The sequence below is a fragment of the Botryllus schlosseri genome, chromosome 2 (assembly GCF_051294905.1).
Source record: "Botryllus schlosseri isolate E-star chromosome 2, Bs_hap1, whole genome shotgun sequence".
NCBI lineage: Eukaryota > Metazoa > Chordata > Ascidiacea > Stolidobranchia > Styelidae > Botryllus > Botryllus schlosseri.
The window spans coordinates 14,317,839-14,337,919 of record NC_137237.1 but is presented as its reverse complement, the minus strand read 5'-3'; the positions used below and the strand labels follow the sequence as shown (position 1 = coordinate 14,337,919).

Sequence of the window (20,081 nt, the reverse complement as noted above, 5' to 3'; positions counted from 1 at the left end):
AGGAAGTGTATTAGTCACGCGACAAGTTGGGGGTTTATGGTGACGTCATAACTTTTCGTTCGCTACCTCAGACTACATCGTCTGCGATAATAACGTACTTACTGTTTGGGTAGTCCTACATACTGCCTCGCTAACAAGCCATGGAATGTAGGCTACCATCCCTAACAAAGTTCGTAAAATATGTTAGTGAATGATGCTACGCAAGTTCAATGACATCTTTTATTATCAGATGATCACTATGACTATTGCACTCTTTGTCTTCAGGGTACAAAATGACGAAAATACATGAAAATAAATCTAAAATACAAACGCCGACTCCCTTTCATCTGGTAGTAGACAATTTAGAGCATTGACCTCGGCAAACGATACAAAATTTCTGTGAAACAACAAATATAATTTAGGATACCATGTATGCACATAATCAAAATCTGCATTTCAAACCCATTTTGGGACGCGGAACGAAAATAGAAATCGAATTATTTGAATTTTCACGGGGAAAGATGGTAACCAGTAAAATTGGGCGTAGGTTCGGAAGTAAATTCAGACTAGGGACAATTATTGGCAAAGTGGTACGGGTAAGAATCCCAGCAAATGCACAATGCTACTGAAACACCAATGGGGTTAGTGGTAATGTTGGGTTCAAGTTAGTTACATTAGTTCGTGTTACCGTTAGGGCTAGGGGTAAGGTAAAGTTCACTTGGATGAGGTTTAGGAGTTAAGTTATAGGGTCAGGTTCGGATTGTTTCACAGTCACTCGGCTAGTGTCGGAGCTAAGGTCAGGTTAGCTTGCATACATTTACAGAATATGCTTGCGAGTAACATGCGCTTTGTGATACCAGCACGAAATGTGCGCATTCACAGATTAGATATTCAATTGAATAGTATATTCATATTGAAATGAACCCGAATATTTTCGGCTGACTCTCGTCAGGGGTAATCGTCAGCAACTAGTAGAGAATAAGAAAGAACATTGTATATCAACAATCGTATCACAAAATATGACGTCACCAGCATGAAACTTTGAATGAGAGAGCTTCTTGGAGGTACAGAACTTCAGTATACAATTGAATGGTATATTCATATTAAAATGAACCCGAATATTTTCGGCTTCGGATTAGTTATTCTTCGCCACTTTCTCCAAACAACTCAGCACCCAATTTTACTAAAAAAATGATAATTTGGCAACCTGGGATCATTACATAGTGAAGTAATAGTTCACCTCCGTCTGAACTTTCTGAATTCACCGGCAACCGTAAACTATCATTTGGACCCAAGTCACTGGATATAGGTTCGCAAAGACATTTACCGCAGTAAGGCATACCGTATGTTTAATCTGATAGGACAAAATTCCATGAGACAGAAGTAAAGTTATAGGAGTACAAAATTTTGGATATGAAAAAAGAGCATTTACGGTGGAAAATTCTGGAATTATTAACTACACTGGTATACACAATATTTGCGCCAGGACTTCTTTGGGTCAATTATACCTAATTTGGGGGCGCTGAATACGAATCTGATGTTATTTTTGCTCCATCACGTCACGTTTTTGAGATGCCGGTACGTAATATATATGTTGAATATTTCTACTTTTTCGGGGTACTCAAGTAGATTTTGGCTACTTATTGAAGTGGTAATGTTTTACAACTACTTCAACATCTACCTGAACTGTATTCTGGATGAACTAATTGCATTTGCAATTTGGTTTTTGTAAAGTAAAAAGTAGTTCAGGGATAATATTGCACCACTATTATGAGTTAAATTGGCATAAGAAAAGCGTAAAATAGCCTCTGAATCACGATACCTGAGTATATTTTCTCGAAGATTCTACCCATTGGTGGTGTCATTATAGTCATTTTGCGTTATATGCGGTGACACATCATGCGATTTCGTATGTAGCCACCTCCGACTAACTGTTGAAAGTATGCGACCACCCTCCCGCGATCAAATATACTAAGATGTCTTAGAAATGACTACTGCTACTTGTAATTGAGAAGAAATGTAAGGTGTTACTTGTGCTACTTGAGTAGCAACGCTGGTCACTTCGACCGACTCTAGTTCATAGTAAAATATTTCTGCATATCAGAAACCACCAAAATGTAAAGCTTTTTGTATTTGGAACTGGCGTTTATTCATGCAACACACTAACAAAAAGCTTCGAAATTAAGCAATGCTAATCTCTGGCTCTGTTCCAGCATAGAACACATGGTATTTGTCGTAGGTCACAGAATGTCCTATGTCGAGAGAGATCGACTGTCCTAGAACCGATGCATATTTATTTCTATTGTAAAGTAACGTGCACTTCAGGTTTCATGTTGAGCTGTTAGTAAGTAGTCTCCATTCATCTGGTTGTCTATAATAGATAATGCAAAAGAATCCCCTAATATCATGGCAATAAACCAAAAGAAAACAATTCAAAAACAGGTTTCCTCGATTCCGATAAAATGTGACAATATATGGAAACTGGAGAAGAAGAATTATCATGATAAGTACTGGTGGAGATTAATGATGAAAAATTCTTTCAAGTTATCATGATAAGCAGGCGCGTAGCCAGCCGAAAAATATGGGCGGGGTTTGAAATGAAGAGGGCGGGGTTTCGATTTTTATAGCATCAATTCATTAGGGTTAAGTAATGCGTAAATGACGATTATACAATCGCCTCGCGTTGACGAACTTACGCGTATGATAAGCTTGCCAACGTGTCCGGAAGTGCTGTTAATTAGCGAGTCCCTGATCTCTCGCGAACAATTGAATACGCGAGCTTTCTCAACGCGTATTACGCGCATATCAACGCATATTACGTAACCTCGGCGACGATTTGCACAAGTCAAAATGTCCGAGTTGTTATGGAATCTGTTCTATAATGGCACCGATTTCAGGTGGTTCAATTTCAAACGTTTCTCATCTTTTATAACTCAAGCATTGACACACATCTTCCGATGGTTATGTTTGCGGTCGATTGCGGACATTTGATGACATTAGTTGAGCGATGTCACTCTTTAATCACAATCGCAAATCCGCATACAATCCATCGAGAGATAGGAGCCAAAGCATGCTAGGCCTGAGACGCGATCGTTAGGCTAGCGATGATATCTTTCGTATCAGGCATATTGCGGATGCGGTTGTTGCGTAAGCCAACGATGATATGGTGCGCGCCAGGCAAAGCAGATGCGATTGTGCAGGCGATGGCATAGTTCTCACCGGGCCTATTGCAGATGCGGTTCTTCAAGCCAGTAGAACTAGGCTTGTTAGAGACGTGATAAATCAGGCTAGCAACGATTGCCGAACGCGCGCCAATCGATGACTTAATTTCGCAATCATCTCAGCGAGATCGATTCTCGTTAGTTTTTGCCGCTTGCGCGTAGCCTGACTGTGGTAAAAATGTTAGCGTAGATTGAAGAATGCCGTTTGAATACAGTGTTTTACAGTGTTCCGATAACCTGTTGCTATTTCTTTGTTCTTTATTGATATTAAGCCGTCAAATTGCAGATCAAAGTTGTGTTGCCGTGTATCGCTGAATGCGTGAGATTAAGCATCCAATTGTTGAAGCATAGACCTAATAGAGTTCTAGATTTGATGAGATCGCGGACCACGCGACAATTATGAATTACGCGTCGCCAGTGAGGTGAATACTGCAATACATCCGATATTATTAATATTGATTACGCGCGTTCATAAAAGCGATGCGACGAATTGTAGCTACAATGTGACTGATTACATTATACGACGATATAATATCCGGTCCGTGGACATATGAGCATGCGAGACTTCGGCATGCGACAATTTGGCATGCGACACATGGGCATGTGGGTTAAATTACGGGTTAGGGGTAGGTTAGGGTTGTATTTATGGTAATATCCTTGTCTCCCTTGCACGCACGTGAAAAAAGCCCTCTCTCGTCTACTGTGCACACGAGAGAAGACGCGAGAAAAAAGCCATCCTATGTATCGGTCATAAATCATTGCGCAAGAGCTTGCTACAAATTAGCTAGTGCTACTGACCGACGAAATATTGAAATGCATCGACGGGGGTTTCGCGTAAATGGAAGGGGTTTCGCGTTTCAAAAGTCGGGGGTTTCGACCCCCGAAACCCCCCCTCTGGCTACGCGCCTGATGATAAGCACTTTTTTCTTTGGAAAAGCAGACATCCTGTTTGTTTTAATGTTTCAAAACAAGCTTAAAGGGCCACATATTCGGGTTATGTACCAGAATATACCAACAATACAATGTTTATTGTTTGCAAACTTACGTCTTACGGAAGAGCAGAGTGCTGTCACAAAATGCATTGACCGATTAAGTCTGCAGGACGGATGTTTGTTTGTTTAGGGGTTTTCATGGTGTTTGCCGACTACTATAGTCATTTACACCAGGCCGATATTCTTCTATGTTTCGTAACTGCCGACTTACAGCACGGCCCACCTCTAGGCTTTTTGTAAGACACCGCTCACACGGATGAGGTGGCGAGGAGGAGCCTAGTAGGCAGGACGGGTGTATAAAGATAGATAACGTCTGGAACTAAATTAGGTACGATGCTACTAATCACAATCTCTTAACGAAGTGTGGTATATAAAGATGATAACTTCTACTGACTAAAAATAGTTGCATCCACATATAAATGTATGGGTCGAACAGAGGTCCTCTTCGAAAAAGATAGAGAACCGCTGGATTCAAGTCCACCAAAAACTGAGTTATTCTGTAGTACAACCCAGGTTTCATCATTATAGATGATCTCAATAACAATATTTGATCTGTTGCTGTTGTACGCTGACCATAATGTCACTAACGAAAGCCGAAATTTGATTAATTTATGAAAATGAGAAAAATACATAACGAAACAATTTGACGTGATAGAGAAATTCTGACGACAGAATCGGATTCAGGAACCTAAAATTAGCCTAAATCACTCATTAAAATTTTCGGCGCAAAATTTTTTCGAAATTTGTAGGCCAGTGTTATAGGACCACCTGTAAATACTATTCTTTAAAATTCGAAATTTTCCACACCAATAACTTCTACAGGTTGGATTCAGTCAAATTTGCTATGCATCATTTTTTTAGGCAGCAATTTCATGAGGTTGCCAGTAACATCCGAATTTTTTTTAAATAAATATATTTAGCTTCACTTCTAAAGTTTGGAATTGAGCTAAATTTGGTGTGCAATGTTTTTAGCTAATCTAAGAAACGCACGTCCGCGCTGACAATCAATGATAACCGTCATGGCTCGAGCACAACACAGCCAGTGTGTGTGAGCTATCGTTCAAATGCATACCTTGTTTTGCAGGCAAGCCGTATGAAAAGTATGTCGGCAAATGAATGTAGAGATCTCCAGGCCGGCTAGCGCCCGCTTCTTGTTTTGGTTCGCATTTTGATAACTCAAGACCGACTTCTTGGCTTGGCTCGCATCTTTAGAACTCGAGGCTGGCATCTTGGCTTGGTTCGCATCTTGAGAACTAGAGACCGACTTCTCGGCTTGGTTCGCATCTTGAGAACTCGAGCCTGACTTCTCGGCTTGGTTAGCATCTTGAGAACTCATAATCGGCTCCTCGCAAGCATGGCAAATACACTCGTCTGCAAGCAATAACTGTAACCGTCAATACGTAATGGAAATCATCATAGCATTGCACTTACAGTCAACATAAACAGGCCTGGAGCGCACCTTGTACTGCTTTCCAATCAGGCTGATAACATCCGACGAGAGAATATTTTTACATTGAAACCACATGGAAGTTTGCATGGAATAATCCTGAAATTCGAACGATAAGCAACTTTGGAAACAGGATATAGTTCTGGTGCAGGTATGACTGCTTCCGCACAAACGATAGCCATCGAGAGCAGTAGTGACACATCCATACCAGTGGTTCTCAAACTTGTTGGGGCTTGGTGAAACTTCCAAGTTTTAACAATGGCAATAATCCTATTTAGCCTATATTTCGATTTAAATCTCACAATTTTGTCCTACCGTCCACACACTGATGCTAGATTTGACTGATACCGAACCTTGCACTAATCGGAAGATGTCCCTGAATGAATTGTAATGGTTGAATGCATGTAGCTGTGTCATTAGTTTTAGATTTAGCTTATGGTCGGGTACATTTGAGACAAACTCAAGTGGGGTAATAGAAGTGGTTAGGCAACAAAATCAATAAAATTTCCATGTGATACGTGCTACCATTGCACATGATTATGTTTAACAAAATACTTGACTGGAAATTTTTTCAAGCTCCGCACGATATTCCTCCATCTCATAATTATTGCTCGGTATATAGCCCTAATTCCATATTCTAGAAGCGTCTCAACAGCCGTAACACCTTCCATGCCACTAAACAATGTGTTGGCGTTGCAAACATTCTGGTTGCTCTTTTTATTATTGTTTGATATGACAATGAAGGGGGAGCGAAATTTTTCACTATCATCAGGGGGGCATGTCAACTAAAAGTTTGAGAACCACTGATTTATACGAATAACGTAACGAGTAACGACAGCAGAAATGGTTTTGAGTCAGAATTTTCCTACATCAGCAGGATTCAGCCGCACTTGTCTTAAGAATATCGCTCATCAAGGCAAATTTAGAAGCAATAATAAATCAACTGGAAACTTGCTATTGGTAGAATGTAGTTCAATTACAATGCCTTGTTGATATGTTCAAACTTCTCAATCAAGACCGTGGTCTGCTGAAAATCGTATCACCAAATGCGATTTAGATCAGGAGATTTCAACCTTCTATGCCACCAGGTCAAATGAAAAAGATCATCACTTTTGCCAAGCCCTTGTCACGGCCTGATTACCGATGCAGTGAAACTATTAATGTTGGTATTCGTATTTCAATTGTGACCTGTGGTGAGCACTGAAAATAAGACAAGTATGGACAATGGACTGGACCTGCGTCATAAGTAAGGCAATATCTTACAAATAAGGACAATGCAGTTAGTTTTATAGGTTATAGTCGTAGTTCCAACATCGGCCTTTCGTGAACGCCGTAAAACTAGCTCGCATACCCAAGGTTCAGATAGAAAATTCGGTCTGGATCCCACTCTGGGTGGGGATTACCTGTAGAATTTTGACCAATGCGTTCCGGAGCCCCGGTATTTTCAATCCAGGCGGGATCCGTCTAATTAACAATACGGGATCTACGTGTGTCCCGATGTTCTCCAGCAAATCTCTGATGTTTTCTAAATAGAAAGATAATGTCGCGCTCCAGCGGCAAAAAGTTCGCCTTTATTTCCCACCAGGCTTCTCGATTGATTTGTCGATCAGTTCGCTCCACAGCGACATGTCGTTTTGCTCCTTGCAAAATTCAATCGCTTTGTCGACGTCAGGGTAGTGACGGATGATCTCGTACAAGGCCCTGGAAGCGTTACCCATCCGGGCTTCGCAGAAAGAGAACAACGTGATTGCCACATTAATTCGGTGCTAGGGTTGGGTACAACTATTTGAGTTTTCGAGTAGAGTATTGATTGTATCGATTCGAGTCGAGTAGCAAGCACGGCTGTGGAGTCGAAGTTTCGTTAAGTTGGAGTTGGCGAACCACGGACTGGACGGAGTCGGAGTTTGTTAAATTGCTCCGACTTCAGCTACTTCAAAATCGAACCCAATGTTACCAAAAAGTACCGTTGTAATTACGGAAGCTGATTATCAAGATTTTCACGTAAAGCAGTGCTTCTCAAACTGGGCGGTGTGAAAGCATTCGAAGGGGCGCGAAGCCATCAGATAGAAAGGAAGTTTCTTGACCTCAGAATGAGTTGAATACGTCCTGAAACTTTCAAGTTTAAACAACGACAATAATGCGAATTGCACTACGATTTTAAATGTCATAGTTGCATCATACCATCCTAAATTTTCCAATTTCATCAAGGGGGGCGAGTCTAAAGAAGTTTAAGAACCACTGATGTAGACGGACATTCACAAATGTAATTACTTTCTGTAAGCAGATTTTTTTTCAAATTCAAAAAATGGGTTGATTCACATAGTGTGTTGTAAGTTTCTGGGGTCAATGGTAAAGTAAACCGACACTACAGCCTTGATAGTTTTGATCGGTTTGGCTTTTCCAGGACCGATTACTTCTTGTGACAGTTAACTATTTTATAACCAGTAATTATCTTTTGGCCGCTATATATTCCCGTCGTGGAAGATCTGTAACCTCAACTATCGCAACATTGAAATCATATAGTATAGGTTACGCACGTTCTTGGTAACGACTTTTTTGTGTAACAACATTGTAACACAGCGCTATAGTCATATGTATCGTTAAGAGTTATAAAAATATAGACTTTGGTTGTGCTAGTAGCATCATCTTCATTCTTATTGTGTGAAAGGTACAAATATGAGCTTGGAAACTCGTTCTTAATACATATGAGATAATAATACACGACTTTAAAACCAAGCCTGAAGCTTACTACTCGATTCAGGATCAAATCAGCCAGATGCTCAACTTCACCAGCCATATTCACTACCGGTTTTACCTAACAAGAACACAATTTCGTCGATATATTCACGCTCCTCGCATATATCAAGGGCTTCCTCGAGCTCGTAGTGATTGCTAGAAGAAAAAAAATGGAGCGCATTGGTGCAGGTTCCGAGCAAAATACAGTAGACCGCGTCACCTGGACCGGAAGAACGGCAGGAGTTCCGATCGATTGAACTCGGCGTACAATCGCACTTGCAGCATGTGGTAGTTGCCGCTGAGTTGTGGGTCTTTCTTGTACAGGGCGTGAAGGTACTGCGAATGATGGAGATAACATTGACTAAGCTTGATATTGCGCTAGTGATTGAAACTTAAACAGGGTAATTCAAAAAAGTGCCGACAAGCATAAATTGTCTTGAAGATACAAATTTGCTGCATCAGTAGATGTAATCAACAAGATCCACATACCCCACTTGAGGGATAAAGTTCCAGTACTGGTATGGAAATTTGTTGATATGTCAAGATTGACTAGGGGGCGAGAGGAGCAAAAAAACGTAATTGGTAACCACTGGAGCAATATTTCAGCACAGATATAATGTACTCATATGAAATTGAATTAGCGTAATTGGGTAGCATTCGCTCAAAAGCATAATAGTCTATCTTGAGTTGGCAGTAAAACTAGAACTTACCATATATAAATACTGTTGATGTTTTTGCAATTCAGCCACAACCATTTCGATCTGGAAAGAAATATGCCGAGTGTAATTGGGTCTGTCTGATACAACTGATAGCACCAGCACTTCACTACAGTAAAAGCACAGGTGCCGACAGTGATTTGAAATCGTATGAGCAGCAAAGTACCGCAGTAAATTAGAACATACCTAAGTAATCAGAGCCCATGCCAAGCAATAGTGCTGCGGCCGCAAGTTCAAGTGCAATCAGTACACCTACTACACTACAATTTTTTTTACGATTTTACACATTTTATGCAACAATATATTGAAAGCGAGTTTTAGTGTAATCGGTAGCCCTACCACACAACAATTTTATGGACTACTTGAACAGACACCAAGACCTAGCTGGAACTGACGTAACTTGATAAAAAATATACAGGCCTAAACCATTAAACCACAAAGAAACACTTCGTTTATTTTTGTGTCTGAAAGTATTTGCAGATTTTATTCAGATTCCGCTACCATTTAGTCCCATACCCATTATTCTAATAAAAACTATGGGGTAAGCATTTGAAACATATAAACATCCCTGAATAAGATCCGCACACAAAGTCAAAGACACAACAATATATCTATCGACGCTCTCACAACCGACACCACAAGCAATAACCATAAATGCGTTGACATACCGGAACGTGACCTATATTTTCCACAAGTAAACTGACCGCTTCTTCTTGTCCGAATTCCATTAGAAGAACAATATTCTCCTGCCACAAGAACAAACAGTTCAACGTGTCATTTCTACGAGCTAAAACTCGTCCAAACACCAACCTTCAAGGCACCATACAGACTATGCTTCCTGATCAGTTCAAACGTGTCAGGATGCCTCAATTGCAAGTAGATTTTCAGGGCCCTGTCATATCTATGGTCCAACGCGTGCCTGCAATGGAGCAAAGATTACGCGTAAGTTCAACCCACACCGATTGTCGGAGACTTACAATCTCGCAAGCGACGCATGCAACGTTGTGTCTTTCGGGTAATTATCCAGCCTGCCGTGAACCAAACTTACGACAAACGCAATGTTGTACAAGTCTGACGGCCATTCCTTGATAGCCTTGGCAAATGTCTGAACAAAAGCGATTTATTAATTTCTACAAGCCTCCGACCGGGTGTGGACATACGCTGTGATCCTTCTTCAACAAATCGTTCAAAACCATATCGTAACATCTCGGGTCCAAGCGGACATCTTCCATAGGCATGTAAGGATAGAGTGCAGCCACTTGTCCCGCGAGTATGAACTTGCTCACCTGAAATTCGCGTGTGGAAGTTGGACACAAGCAAATAAGATTCTTTCAGAAATCTTATCCAAATGCCACAAGGTACACGATCTTGCAAAATCATAACTCGTTTAAAACCTTCAGTTTGCCCCGACATTGCCAACCCCTCAAAGGATATATTAATCAGTTTACAAAAGTACTACTGATCATAAAAACGCCCAAGCAACTCCAACGTGTCGCATCATTAATACAGTCGATATAGCTGATTCCACCTCGTCAGGAGTTCACACTTTGATTTCGGTGCCTTGCCTTGGAGTCAACTTTTATCAAAATACGTCAACCAAGTATGTGCCAATAGAAGGAATTTTTGTACCATCTAAAAATAGTACATTGAACTTAAATCAAACCTGGGCATTGTGCGGCCCGCGAAACGATTCTGAGCGGCCCGTGAAAAATTACTTGGAATTTAGACCATAAAATATATTTACTAATGTTTATGTGTGACCAAAAACAACTGTAGAAACCGATGCGGAAATGTGTTTACTTTGAAGTCTAGTTTATTGATGAACCGTGATTACGTAACCTATGTACGTCGTGCGAGAAATCCGGGTTCAAAATGAAGCCAATGTAGCAAATTATAGCATAACAATTAAAGTTACAAGTCATTGTTTCCATATTCAAGTTCAAATCTTGTTTGATGCCAGGTCTACGCTTTAAACTGTTACGTGATACGTTTCCAAATTCTAATTCGTAAAATAATGCAATCAGTGCACCTGATTAGCGGCCATCCTGGCTCACGAACAATGCTATGTCAAGCAATGAAAGATGCGGCGGAAGGCCGACATTTCAACAAGATTTGGAGCACTAAATTTTTGTTTACTGAAGTCAGCCGATAGAGAGAGATTTATTTCGTCAACCGATGACGCCAAAATAAATATAACTCATATAAATAACCGGTAACCGGTCTATTTAGTTTATGGACAGTACCGAGCAGGTCTCCGTGTTTAACTAATATAATTTTAGTCGGCACTATGAGAAAAATCATGACATGAATTGTGAATACATACGCACGGCTGGTGCGGACCTGCTAGCGAATCAGGCAAACCAGCAAAGCAATTTTACCAAGCCATACAGAGCTAGGGACACAGCCTAATATTAACGCATCCACTTAGCAACACGTGTTAACAACGTAATTCACTGTTTCAATTTAAGAATAAAACTGTACGTCGTAGAACATAATCTAAACATTTTTCTCAGCTAGACAACGTATTTTCTGCTTCACGTTTGGCCTGCCGGAAAAATGAATTGCCTACGCCTGGCTTAAAAACTCAAACCACTCATTGTTGGTACTCACATAGAAGATAAGATAAGTGGCACGCGAAAAGTTCGTCGAGTTTGTCATGAACGTACTTTTGAAATCACATAGAAGTATAAGTAACATTGTATATTTATACTTGGGTACAAATAGAAGTAGTGATTTGCAAGTAAGTAAATCGGAAGTATTCTAGGCAGACTCGGGCAGCTAGATAATTCTAGCTGTCTATTAGAGCGAAATGCCGGTAATCTCATTTTATTGTTATTTGCTAACTGTTTCTTTACTCTAATTGTAAACTAATTTTCGTAATGCTTCTACGCTATTGCTTTAATTCTAATTGAATTTCTGGTTTTCCTAAAAATGTGGCAGGACAACTGAATCGTGAAAAACGAGCCAAGCTTTCTTTACAGACATCTGTGATTAGATATGAACTGAACCTAATACAATTCTCAAGTTTTCGCGATTTCAGTAATTCTAATTCTAATCTAATTCGTAAAGTAACGTATAGCTGCAACTCTAATCCGAATCTAATTTAGAAAAGCTGAAAATTTTGTCGATGTCCAAGTCTGATTCTAGGCCTAGTTTTGCCTAAAAAACTGAAAATTTGTTAGTAGTGGTAGTCTAAAATCCTACTCGAAGTACTTCGTTACTGATTAACTCTGGATGCCTGACGATAACAATACGCGCGTCACCTACCACTGCCTCCCAGATCTCGACGTCATTTCCGAGAACCTCTTTGCTCTTACTCGCAGCCAACACAAATTCCCTCCTCTCGATCAAATGCTCGACGTACATAATTCCGATTCCCTACAATGTAGACGAGCGTTACACAGACACAAGGGTAATGCGGAACACAGCGAAATACCGATGCGCTATTCCTGAATATGTGCTTCCCATGTTTCTTGACCTCCTGCAAGGCCTCTTCGTACTTCTTGCAAGATATCAGCCAATCGACGTGGTCGTCTTTATCACGGGTGCGCGCGACTACTATGTCCTTCGGAGACACGATATAGATGGTGCCTTCTTCCGGTTCGTAGGCTGGGACAAATCCGTAGGGTAAATTATCAAAATAGGTTGTGGCAGAGCAAGTCAAAAGTAGCTATTCCATTTGAAAGCAACACCCCAGTGCAAACAAAACGGTGGTTCTTTGCCGGGGTTCACACAAACCCCATAGTTGTGCTCAGCCAGTCTCGGAGGTTTGCTGGAGGTTAAGACACGCACCCGACCCACGCAACAAAATTCACACTGATTTAAGTATGCCTACATAATCATTACCGGTACCATGTTTTTGTTCTGTGGGAAAATCATGTTCCGATGGTTTGGTTTTTTAACACAGTTGTTGATGCACAGTTTATCATGTGCACCAGTATTCTTTAGTAATGTGACTAGATGAAAAATCGGGGTTGGCCGAAGGCTTGCAAATTAGCGCAACTGTTCGCCAGATTAGTTAAGGTAAGAACCACTAAAATACAGTGAACTTTCTTACGTTTACTGACACCATTTCATGTATGATTAAAAATGTGCTAGATATTAAATCTTGAAGTGAATTAAGCGAAAGATTTCATGCCGAATGCAGTCGGATATAAATCAGGTAGCTAATGCAGCTAGTAGAAGATGCGGTAAGACTGATAGATAAAATATGCAATTCATCGAAAGAGCTCCGCCATTAACTCGGAGCTAGAAGAAAACACCGATTATCACGGTGCGTCATATCACGCCGTAAGATACAGTTGCTTGTTTTGCACACAGCAAAAGTATCAAATTTCCTACCTAAGCCGTAGTTGTTACACTTGTAAGTCTGATACCCTCTGACTGACAGCGCGTCGCACGAAAGCTCATCATAACTGTCATTGTCAGGTTCCAGAATTAGCAATTGCGGCCTCTCCGAATTTCTGCCGCTGCCTTTACCTTAACACGGAAGAAACCAAGGCCAATGCAATAAGAGCGCAGATTCCTTAATGTATCACATACCGTCACTATTGGAGTCGTTACTAAAATCGTAGCCCAGTATCACAATTTTGCTGCCAAATGGTGCGATCCCGCAACATGCGTAGTCGACTGGTATGCGATAAACTGTGACGAAAAATCAGGCCTTATTATCAATGCAATGTGAGTAAAAGTAAAGGCAGTCGAAACTCATAAGTAGTGCAGGGCAAATCTTACTCGAGTACAGGTACTTCAAAAAAGTAAAAGCACGTCTTAACTGACCACCTCTGCCTGCTGTGCCAAACAAATGCTTACCAATCTCAACGTATTTGTCGGGTTCACGTGTCACGTCTCTGGTCCTTCTTTCCTTGACCATGCACACCTGCGAGATGGTTTGAAACTTACTAAAATATGCCTTGAACTATAAAGACTGAACAGAGCCTTCAGAGCTACACGCACGGACAAGGTAATATAATTGGAGATGGTGGATGCGGCTTTGGCCGAAGACAGATCATGACTTTAAGTTCTATACCCTACGTGAGACTGTCCTGAATATACAGAGGATTGCGATACCGTTCTCATTTTGAAGGGCGATGTATTATAAAACTGCATTTATGAAAAAAAATTGTCAATTTTAACTTGTGTCCTTATTACGGTACGTCTTATTTTCAGTAATCATAACGTCACAATAGTTTACTATACCAACTAGACCTGAAGGCAATGAGATGTTCGTGAATAGGACTGGGCGAAAATGATTACCCTTTTTTAGACAACAGTTTCCTAAAATGGTCGTGATTGCCCAAATTTCACGGTCAGGCTACTCAGGAATAGAACATCCTTGGTCATTGATCCATGTCAACAGCAACCCACACCATATGGCTTCGGTCAAAGAAGGAACAGGATTACACGCTAGAAGAGAATTTCTTGAATCTACCACTTAAATACACTTTACTGGTCCATTTATTTTTATACTACATTGTGACGATTCCGACAATATTGTACCAACTGTTACAAGGGAGATAATCAGTACATAAATATGTTAAATTTACATGCACCGCACACGCGCATTATACTAACCTTAATCTCATTCGCCCATCCTATGAGCAAGGTCACATCGTCTTTCCAGGCGATATGGGACGGATATAGCTCAGGACGCAAATCCTTAGATCCAGTGCGGGGTATATGTGTGATTCTTCGTCGCTGCTTCATATCGTACATCTTCACTCCCTGAATACATCACATACAAATTAGCAATATCCTTTCATAACGAAACGGTGCGAAATAGAAATTTTCTCACCCAGTCATTCGCCCATGCCACCAGATTTCCCCTCCATTTGATATTCCGTACCATACCTTCACCGGTATGTAACACGGTGGTCTTGGACCTTCCGAGCCAGCCTTTTTCGTACAAGACGAGTCCGTCAATGCCAAACACAAACTGCTTCGTACTGCCTTTTGCAAAACTCGGGTCCAGCGCAACAGCCTAAATGAAAATATCTCAATGAAAAACAGACGGTCAATTGCTACTGGTTTTTCCGGCATATTTTTCCAAAACTAGACATCACATCAAAACGTACAAGCAGGATCAGGGCTGCATTGTCGGGTATCCATGCAAAAATCCGAATAAAAGAAGAAGTTCATTACACAAAATACGCGCCCTTAGCAAGTGAGACATGATCAGAGGTGGTCAAAGTAGTCAAGAAAGCTACTTAAGTAGAAGCAGAAGTAGCGACGAAAAAATCTACTTAAGTACGAGTAGAAGTACTTCTTCCGTAAGCAACCTAAAACTACTTGAAGTAGAAGTAGAATTGTTAGTTGTGAAAACAGTCGTAATTCGTTCGCACCGATTGTCAAAAAGTGCAAATTGAGCTATGCGAAAGGTGCCGAGCTTGATTCATATCGATGTGTAGTCTACCAGGAGGTATCAAATTTTCGACAGTATAAGCATTAGTTCGCATCATGAGATAAAAATGATTTAGTATTCATATGAAAATGCGATCCAAATCCTCTGTTTACTCAAACAGTACGTTTTAGAAAATATCATGGTATGGCACCCTCCCCCAAATTATAGTAGTTTAGCGGAAGAGCAATACGGAGAAGTTGTATAGGATACGGTGTAAACACTTTGCGCGATTAGTAAACGTTGATAAAAAAAATATGGTTGGTCGAAAAAATACCATATTGTGTATCTACACTTGCTTTTATACTTCAACATTTATGTTATCCAGACAAAAGAACTGATATTAATTAGTACTCAAAGTATATGATATTGGGAATTGAACGTAAAATATAAATAATACTCCTAAAAGAGGAAAATGTATTTCATGTCTTTAGTCCAGAAAGTTTTAAAAGTGGTATGCGAAAACAGCTCTAAAACTAAAAAAAATCACAGAGTCCACTTTTCCAGATTAAGACACGCCATGGACTGCTAGATTACGATATGACAAGTAAATGGTAGATTGCGACATCAGTTTCAAACGTTATGATGAGCCATATATACTGTGGTGAGATATTTCATATGCGCGAAGGGCGACAATGCGATGTGAATGGTACCACGCAACCCGCTACATAAATTATATTCACCGATACTGTAGTGAAATCATACTGGTCACTCCGTATCCACTACGCGCGACGAAAATTTTTCGCTTTACCCAACTTTTATGAAAATTTAATGTTTAATGTGTAAATCACCAAATATTACGAAGTAGAAGTAGCGAAAATCAGATCTTCTTGAGTAAGTACCAGGAGTAGAGTAGAATGGTACTACGCAACCCGCTACATAAATTATATTCACCGATACTGTAGTGAAATCATACTGGTTACTCCATATCCACTGTGCGCGAAGCGGGACGGAAATTCTGGGATTTACTCGACTTTTATGAAAATTATATGTTGATAGTCCGTGAAAACAGCCCCGAAATTCCTCAGGCTATCTTCCTGACTGGAGGATTAGACTACTTCTACTTGACAAACTGAAAATAGCGAAAAGTAAGTAAGTAGATCACAAAATATTATGAAGTAGAAGTAGAGAAAGACAGATCTACTTGAGTAAGTACCAGAAGTAGAGGGAAACTACTTGAGTACTTCGAAAAAGTAGAAGTACTTCGTTTACTGACCACCTCTGGATATGCATAATAGGCCGTTTAACTCCATCAAGAATGGTATCAACTTGAGGGTTGCATGAACAATTGTGAACCTGTAAATAAAAATTTCATCAACTCTAGTTTTTCTTTTTTGTACATTCAAGTACTCGCGGAATCAATTTCCATCTTTTCAAAACGTTATACTTGGTAGTTGGGAAAGTACTTTCACAAAGAGATTTGCTATAAAAAAAATTGGAGTGCAAGTAGGGAAACTTCTCTTTTCATGGATTAAACATGGTCTCTCTTTCTTGTTCAATGAAGCTAGCTACTAAGGAACGAGGGGATTCCCATGGGCGAATCTTGTCTTAAAGATGGAGATGTACCGCCAGTACCTGTGCAAGCATTGCCGGCTGAGCAACAAACCCAGCAAAGTGCTGTAGCATATTTCGTTTGTCAAAAATATCCACTTCGCAAGGCTTGCACACATCAGTTTCGAATATTACGCAGAGGTATGTTCCATGATCATGCCACCGAGATTATATCAGATGTTATCCCAGTAATGAGCTGCAATTGTCAATTGATTCTTGCACACTACAGCTTTTTTTAAATTTTTGCAGGCATGATTATTATGATCTAATCTGTTCATCATTAGTTCTGGAATCAAAATGTGTTTGTGATGCAGCAACAATTAATCTTCAATAATAAAGCGGTTTCGATGGAATTATAATCATTATAATCGTCTAATTATAATGCATAACTCACTTTTACAGGCTTATCCACATTGGTCGACATGTTATAATTACCGGAATATAGACCATTGACGACAACGTGGCCGTCATCTGAACAACTAGCGATATATTCCCCGTCTTCGTCCAGAGATAGCGCAGTAATTTGAGTATTGTGCTGTAATAGTTAACATGTAAATGAGCAGTCCAGTCTACAAATATGCAACCCTATATAGGTCGAGCATTCTGAATGAGCGTTTAAAGAAATCACTAGACCACCGAACATTATATATAACTATATGATTAGCCTGTCTAAACGACACCAACAAAAAAATGTCATGGTGGCATAAGATGATTGATCAAATTAATCTTCTTGTACCTGAATAAATACGATCTCCCAAAGTACAATTGTAGATGAGTAATTTTTTAGGTTTATCCACCTACGGTATCTAATAGCACACAAAATAGTTAAGAATTCAAATATTTCAAATCAGATTACAGTGATCATTGAATCTAACACAACAACAAAAGTCTCACCGCTGAGAACTCCTTACTGAGATTGCCGCTATGATCAAGAATGTACACTTTTCCCCAATGAGTTCCGAGAGCAACAAACTGAAAAATAGTTATAGCGATATCAGTGAATATGTTCTCAGAGAGAGTGAAAGAGAACAAGACAGTAAACACCCACTTTTATGTGCATTGCAACGCAAGCAGCAGCATCTTTTTCTAGTATTTTCAATATATCATTGTTAACTCGTTCATACTTGAGTTGTGGTTCCTCTTCCTGAAAAATGTTGAAAGTTGATTGAAACTTTTGGCATATAAATTTTCTAACATTCTATCAATATGCGTATTTGATTGATGAGTTTCATCAAGACTTTTGACACTGGAACCGCTTGCACAACTCACGCAGTGAGCGCAAAAGAATTGTGCTTCCAGTTGATGTCGATAAAATATTTCTTGAATGCTCATTGCTCAGTGCAGTTTTTCAATAAAATATAATTGAGGGATAGCAATTATTCTTTGCATTGATTCCACCATTATTTGTGATAGTACTTGGCTGAGAAAACCACTCATTCAAATTTGAAAAAAAGATATTCGCAGTTGATATATAATAGACAAATTGATTATCGTACTTGATTTTCTCTTACTGATCAACACTTCCACAGATTTTAATTTTAGGACGGGCATATCTTTTAAATATACAATACAATATATTGGGCATGAAGAGAGCAAGAGATAGTGTCTACAAAAGGACCACCAAATACACTATTATACAGATTTTCATCGAAAAACTGCGACCTCGGGCACTAGGCCGCAGTGGATGCTAGATTAAGAGACCGCCACTGGTCGTTTCGTATATGTTCACACCAAAAATTTTGAATAATCGACGTGAGAATTGAGACAGTTGCAAAATCTCTCATCCACATCTAACTTAACGATAGTGCATATCACTGCATATCGATAAATAATAACTTACGCACCTCCGACTCCGACTCATAGTCTGAGGAAGAATACAGCATTGACGGCAACCTTATAGCTCCATCCATTTTTGACTAAAGAATCTAAAGCAGGATTCCAAATTTCTGCTCAAAGACTAGACGATAGGTTTTAGGTAGTGATGTAAAAATCAACAAACTCCCATGTTGGCGAAAACTAAATGGCAGAACAGCGGAACTTGTAATCCGGACCGATCGATGCACATTGCTCAAAATCTTTGAAGTAAATCTCGCCAATTTAGTAGCATTAGTGTGGGGTTTCGCATAATTTAAGCTGGTAAGCGCACTGCAACTATCCCTTAATTTCTCCAAAGAGTACGAAATTGGCATTGTTCCGAGATTCAGTGACCATGACAATGACGTAATGCGGAGCTCCGACTGAGACAGTTCTGATTCTGAAAAGCGACAGTAACAGGCCGGTGTTGGGTTCGTGTTCAGGCTGCTGCCGAAATTCTTCTTGCTGTGGTTGATTATCCACAGAAAACCCATTCTGTTTACATTCGATAGTGAGGCATGGCGAGATAGCGTAATTCGATAGTCGTAGTGGAGATGAATAGCCTTGCGGTTTCTTCGCAATTCCGTCGCCAGAGCACCATCCAAACTACGAATTTCATTTTACTGCATGTCGTGGTTGACAAACTCTGTCTCTATTTTTGAAGCCTTGAAGGTGTTCCATCACGAAATGGGTGACGATATTTGGTATGGTATATTTTTATGATGTCATCAAACAGTGTGCTAAGTTTCAAGGTATACCGGTATGAGACTTTTTTTCTAAAAAAATGGATTCGAGACCAAATTATGCTCTTGGCCCATGTCATCTTTCTGGTCTCATTTTTATGACCACAAACCATGTTGTTTCATGATTAGCGAAATTCGTCTCAAAAACAAGACTATAAATACTGAAACTTGAAAAAACTGTCTCAATAAGCTGGTTATGTCCATCCTCTAGCTAGATTACCGGACCACGACTGACCTATCGATCTCGCTTCCCATGACATGCCGCCCTATTTCTTGTCGCATTCTTCTTCTATACTATCTTCTTTACTTTCATTCAGTGTGCAGGCCTCCTCTTTACATCGCCTAGGCCAAGGTGGGTGTCAGATTCCATAGACTACTCCTTGTCGCTTCGACATCTTCCTGTCTTTTCATTGTATCGCATTTTTGTGGTGTATTGAACTGATAA

The 20,081-nt window shown here is 40.0% G+C and overlaps 2 protein-coding genes across 3 annotated transcripts in view; both read right to left on the bottom strand.

Moving 5' to 3' along the window:
• Positions 1 to 20,081, bottom strand: part of LOC145433716 (echinoderm microtubule-associated protein-like 6) — a 228,902-nt gene that overhangs the window by 41,593 nt on the left and 167,228 nt on the right. The window lies entirely within an intron of this gene.
• On the bottom strand, positions 206 to 19,242 carry LOC145433712 (vacuolar protein sorting-associated protein 41 homolog). Of its 2 annotated transcripts, XM_080310901.1 has the most exons (24): positions 18,884 to 19,241; positions 18,088 to 18,183; positions 17,934 to 18,011; positions 17,434 to 17,574; positions 14,886 to 15,071; positions 14,666 to 14,815; positions 13,904 to 13,970; positions 13,634 to 13,735; positions 13,433 to 13,570; positions 12,528 to 12,700; positions 12,359 to 12,469; positions 10,252 to 10,377; positions 10,069 to 10,196; positions 9,902 to 10,010; positions 9,760 to 9,837; positions 9,086 to 9,136; positions 8,596 to 8,711; positions 8,455 to 8,531; positions 7,222 to 7,362; positions 7,043 to 7,164; positions 5,624 to 5,738; positions 5,454 to 5,563; positions 5,265 to 5,318; positions 206 to 376 (listed from the first exon to the last, which is right to left on the bottom strand). In XM_080310901.1, the coding sequence occupies exons 1-24, from the start codon at positions 18,947 to 18,949 to the stop codon at positions 323 to 325; spliced, it is 2,589 nt and encodes an 862-aa protein (XP_080167027.1). In that variant the 5' UTR covers positions 18,950 to 19,241; the 3' UTR covers positions 206 to 322. The 2 variants fall into 2 exon arrangements, with proteins under 2 accessions (XP_080167027.1, XP_080167026.1); XM_080310900.1 differs by having other exon boundaries at positions 5,265 to 5,563; positions 18,884 to 19,242.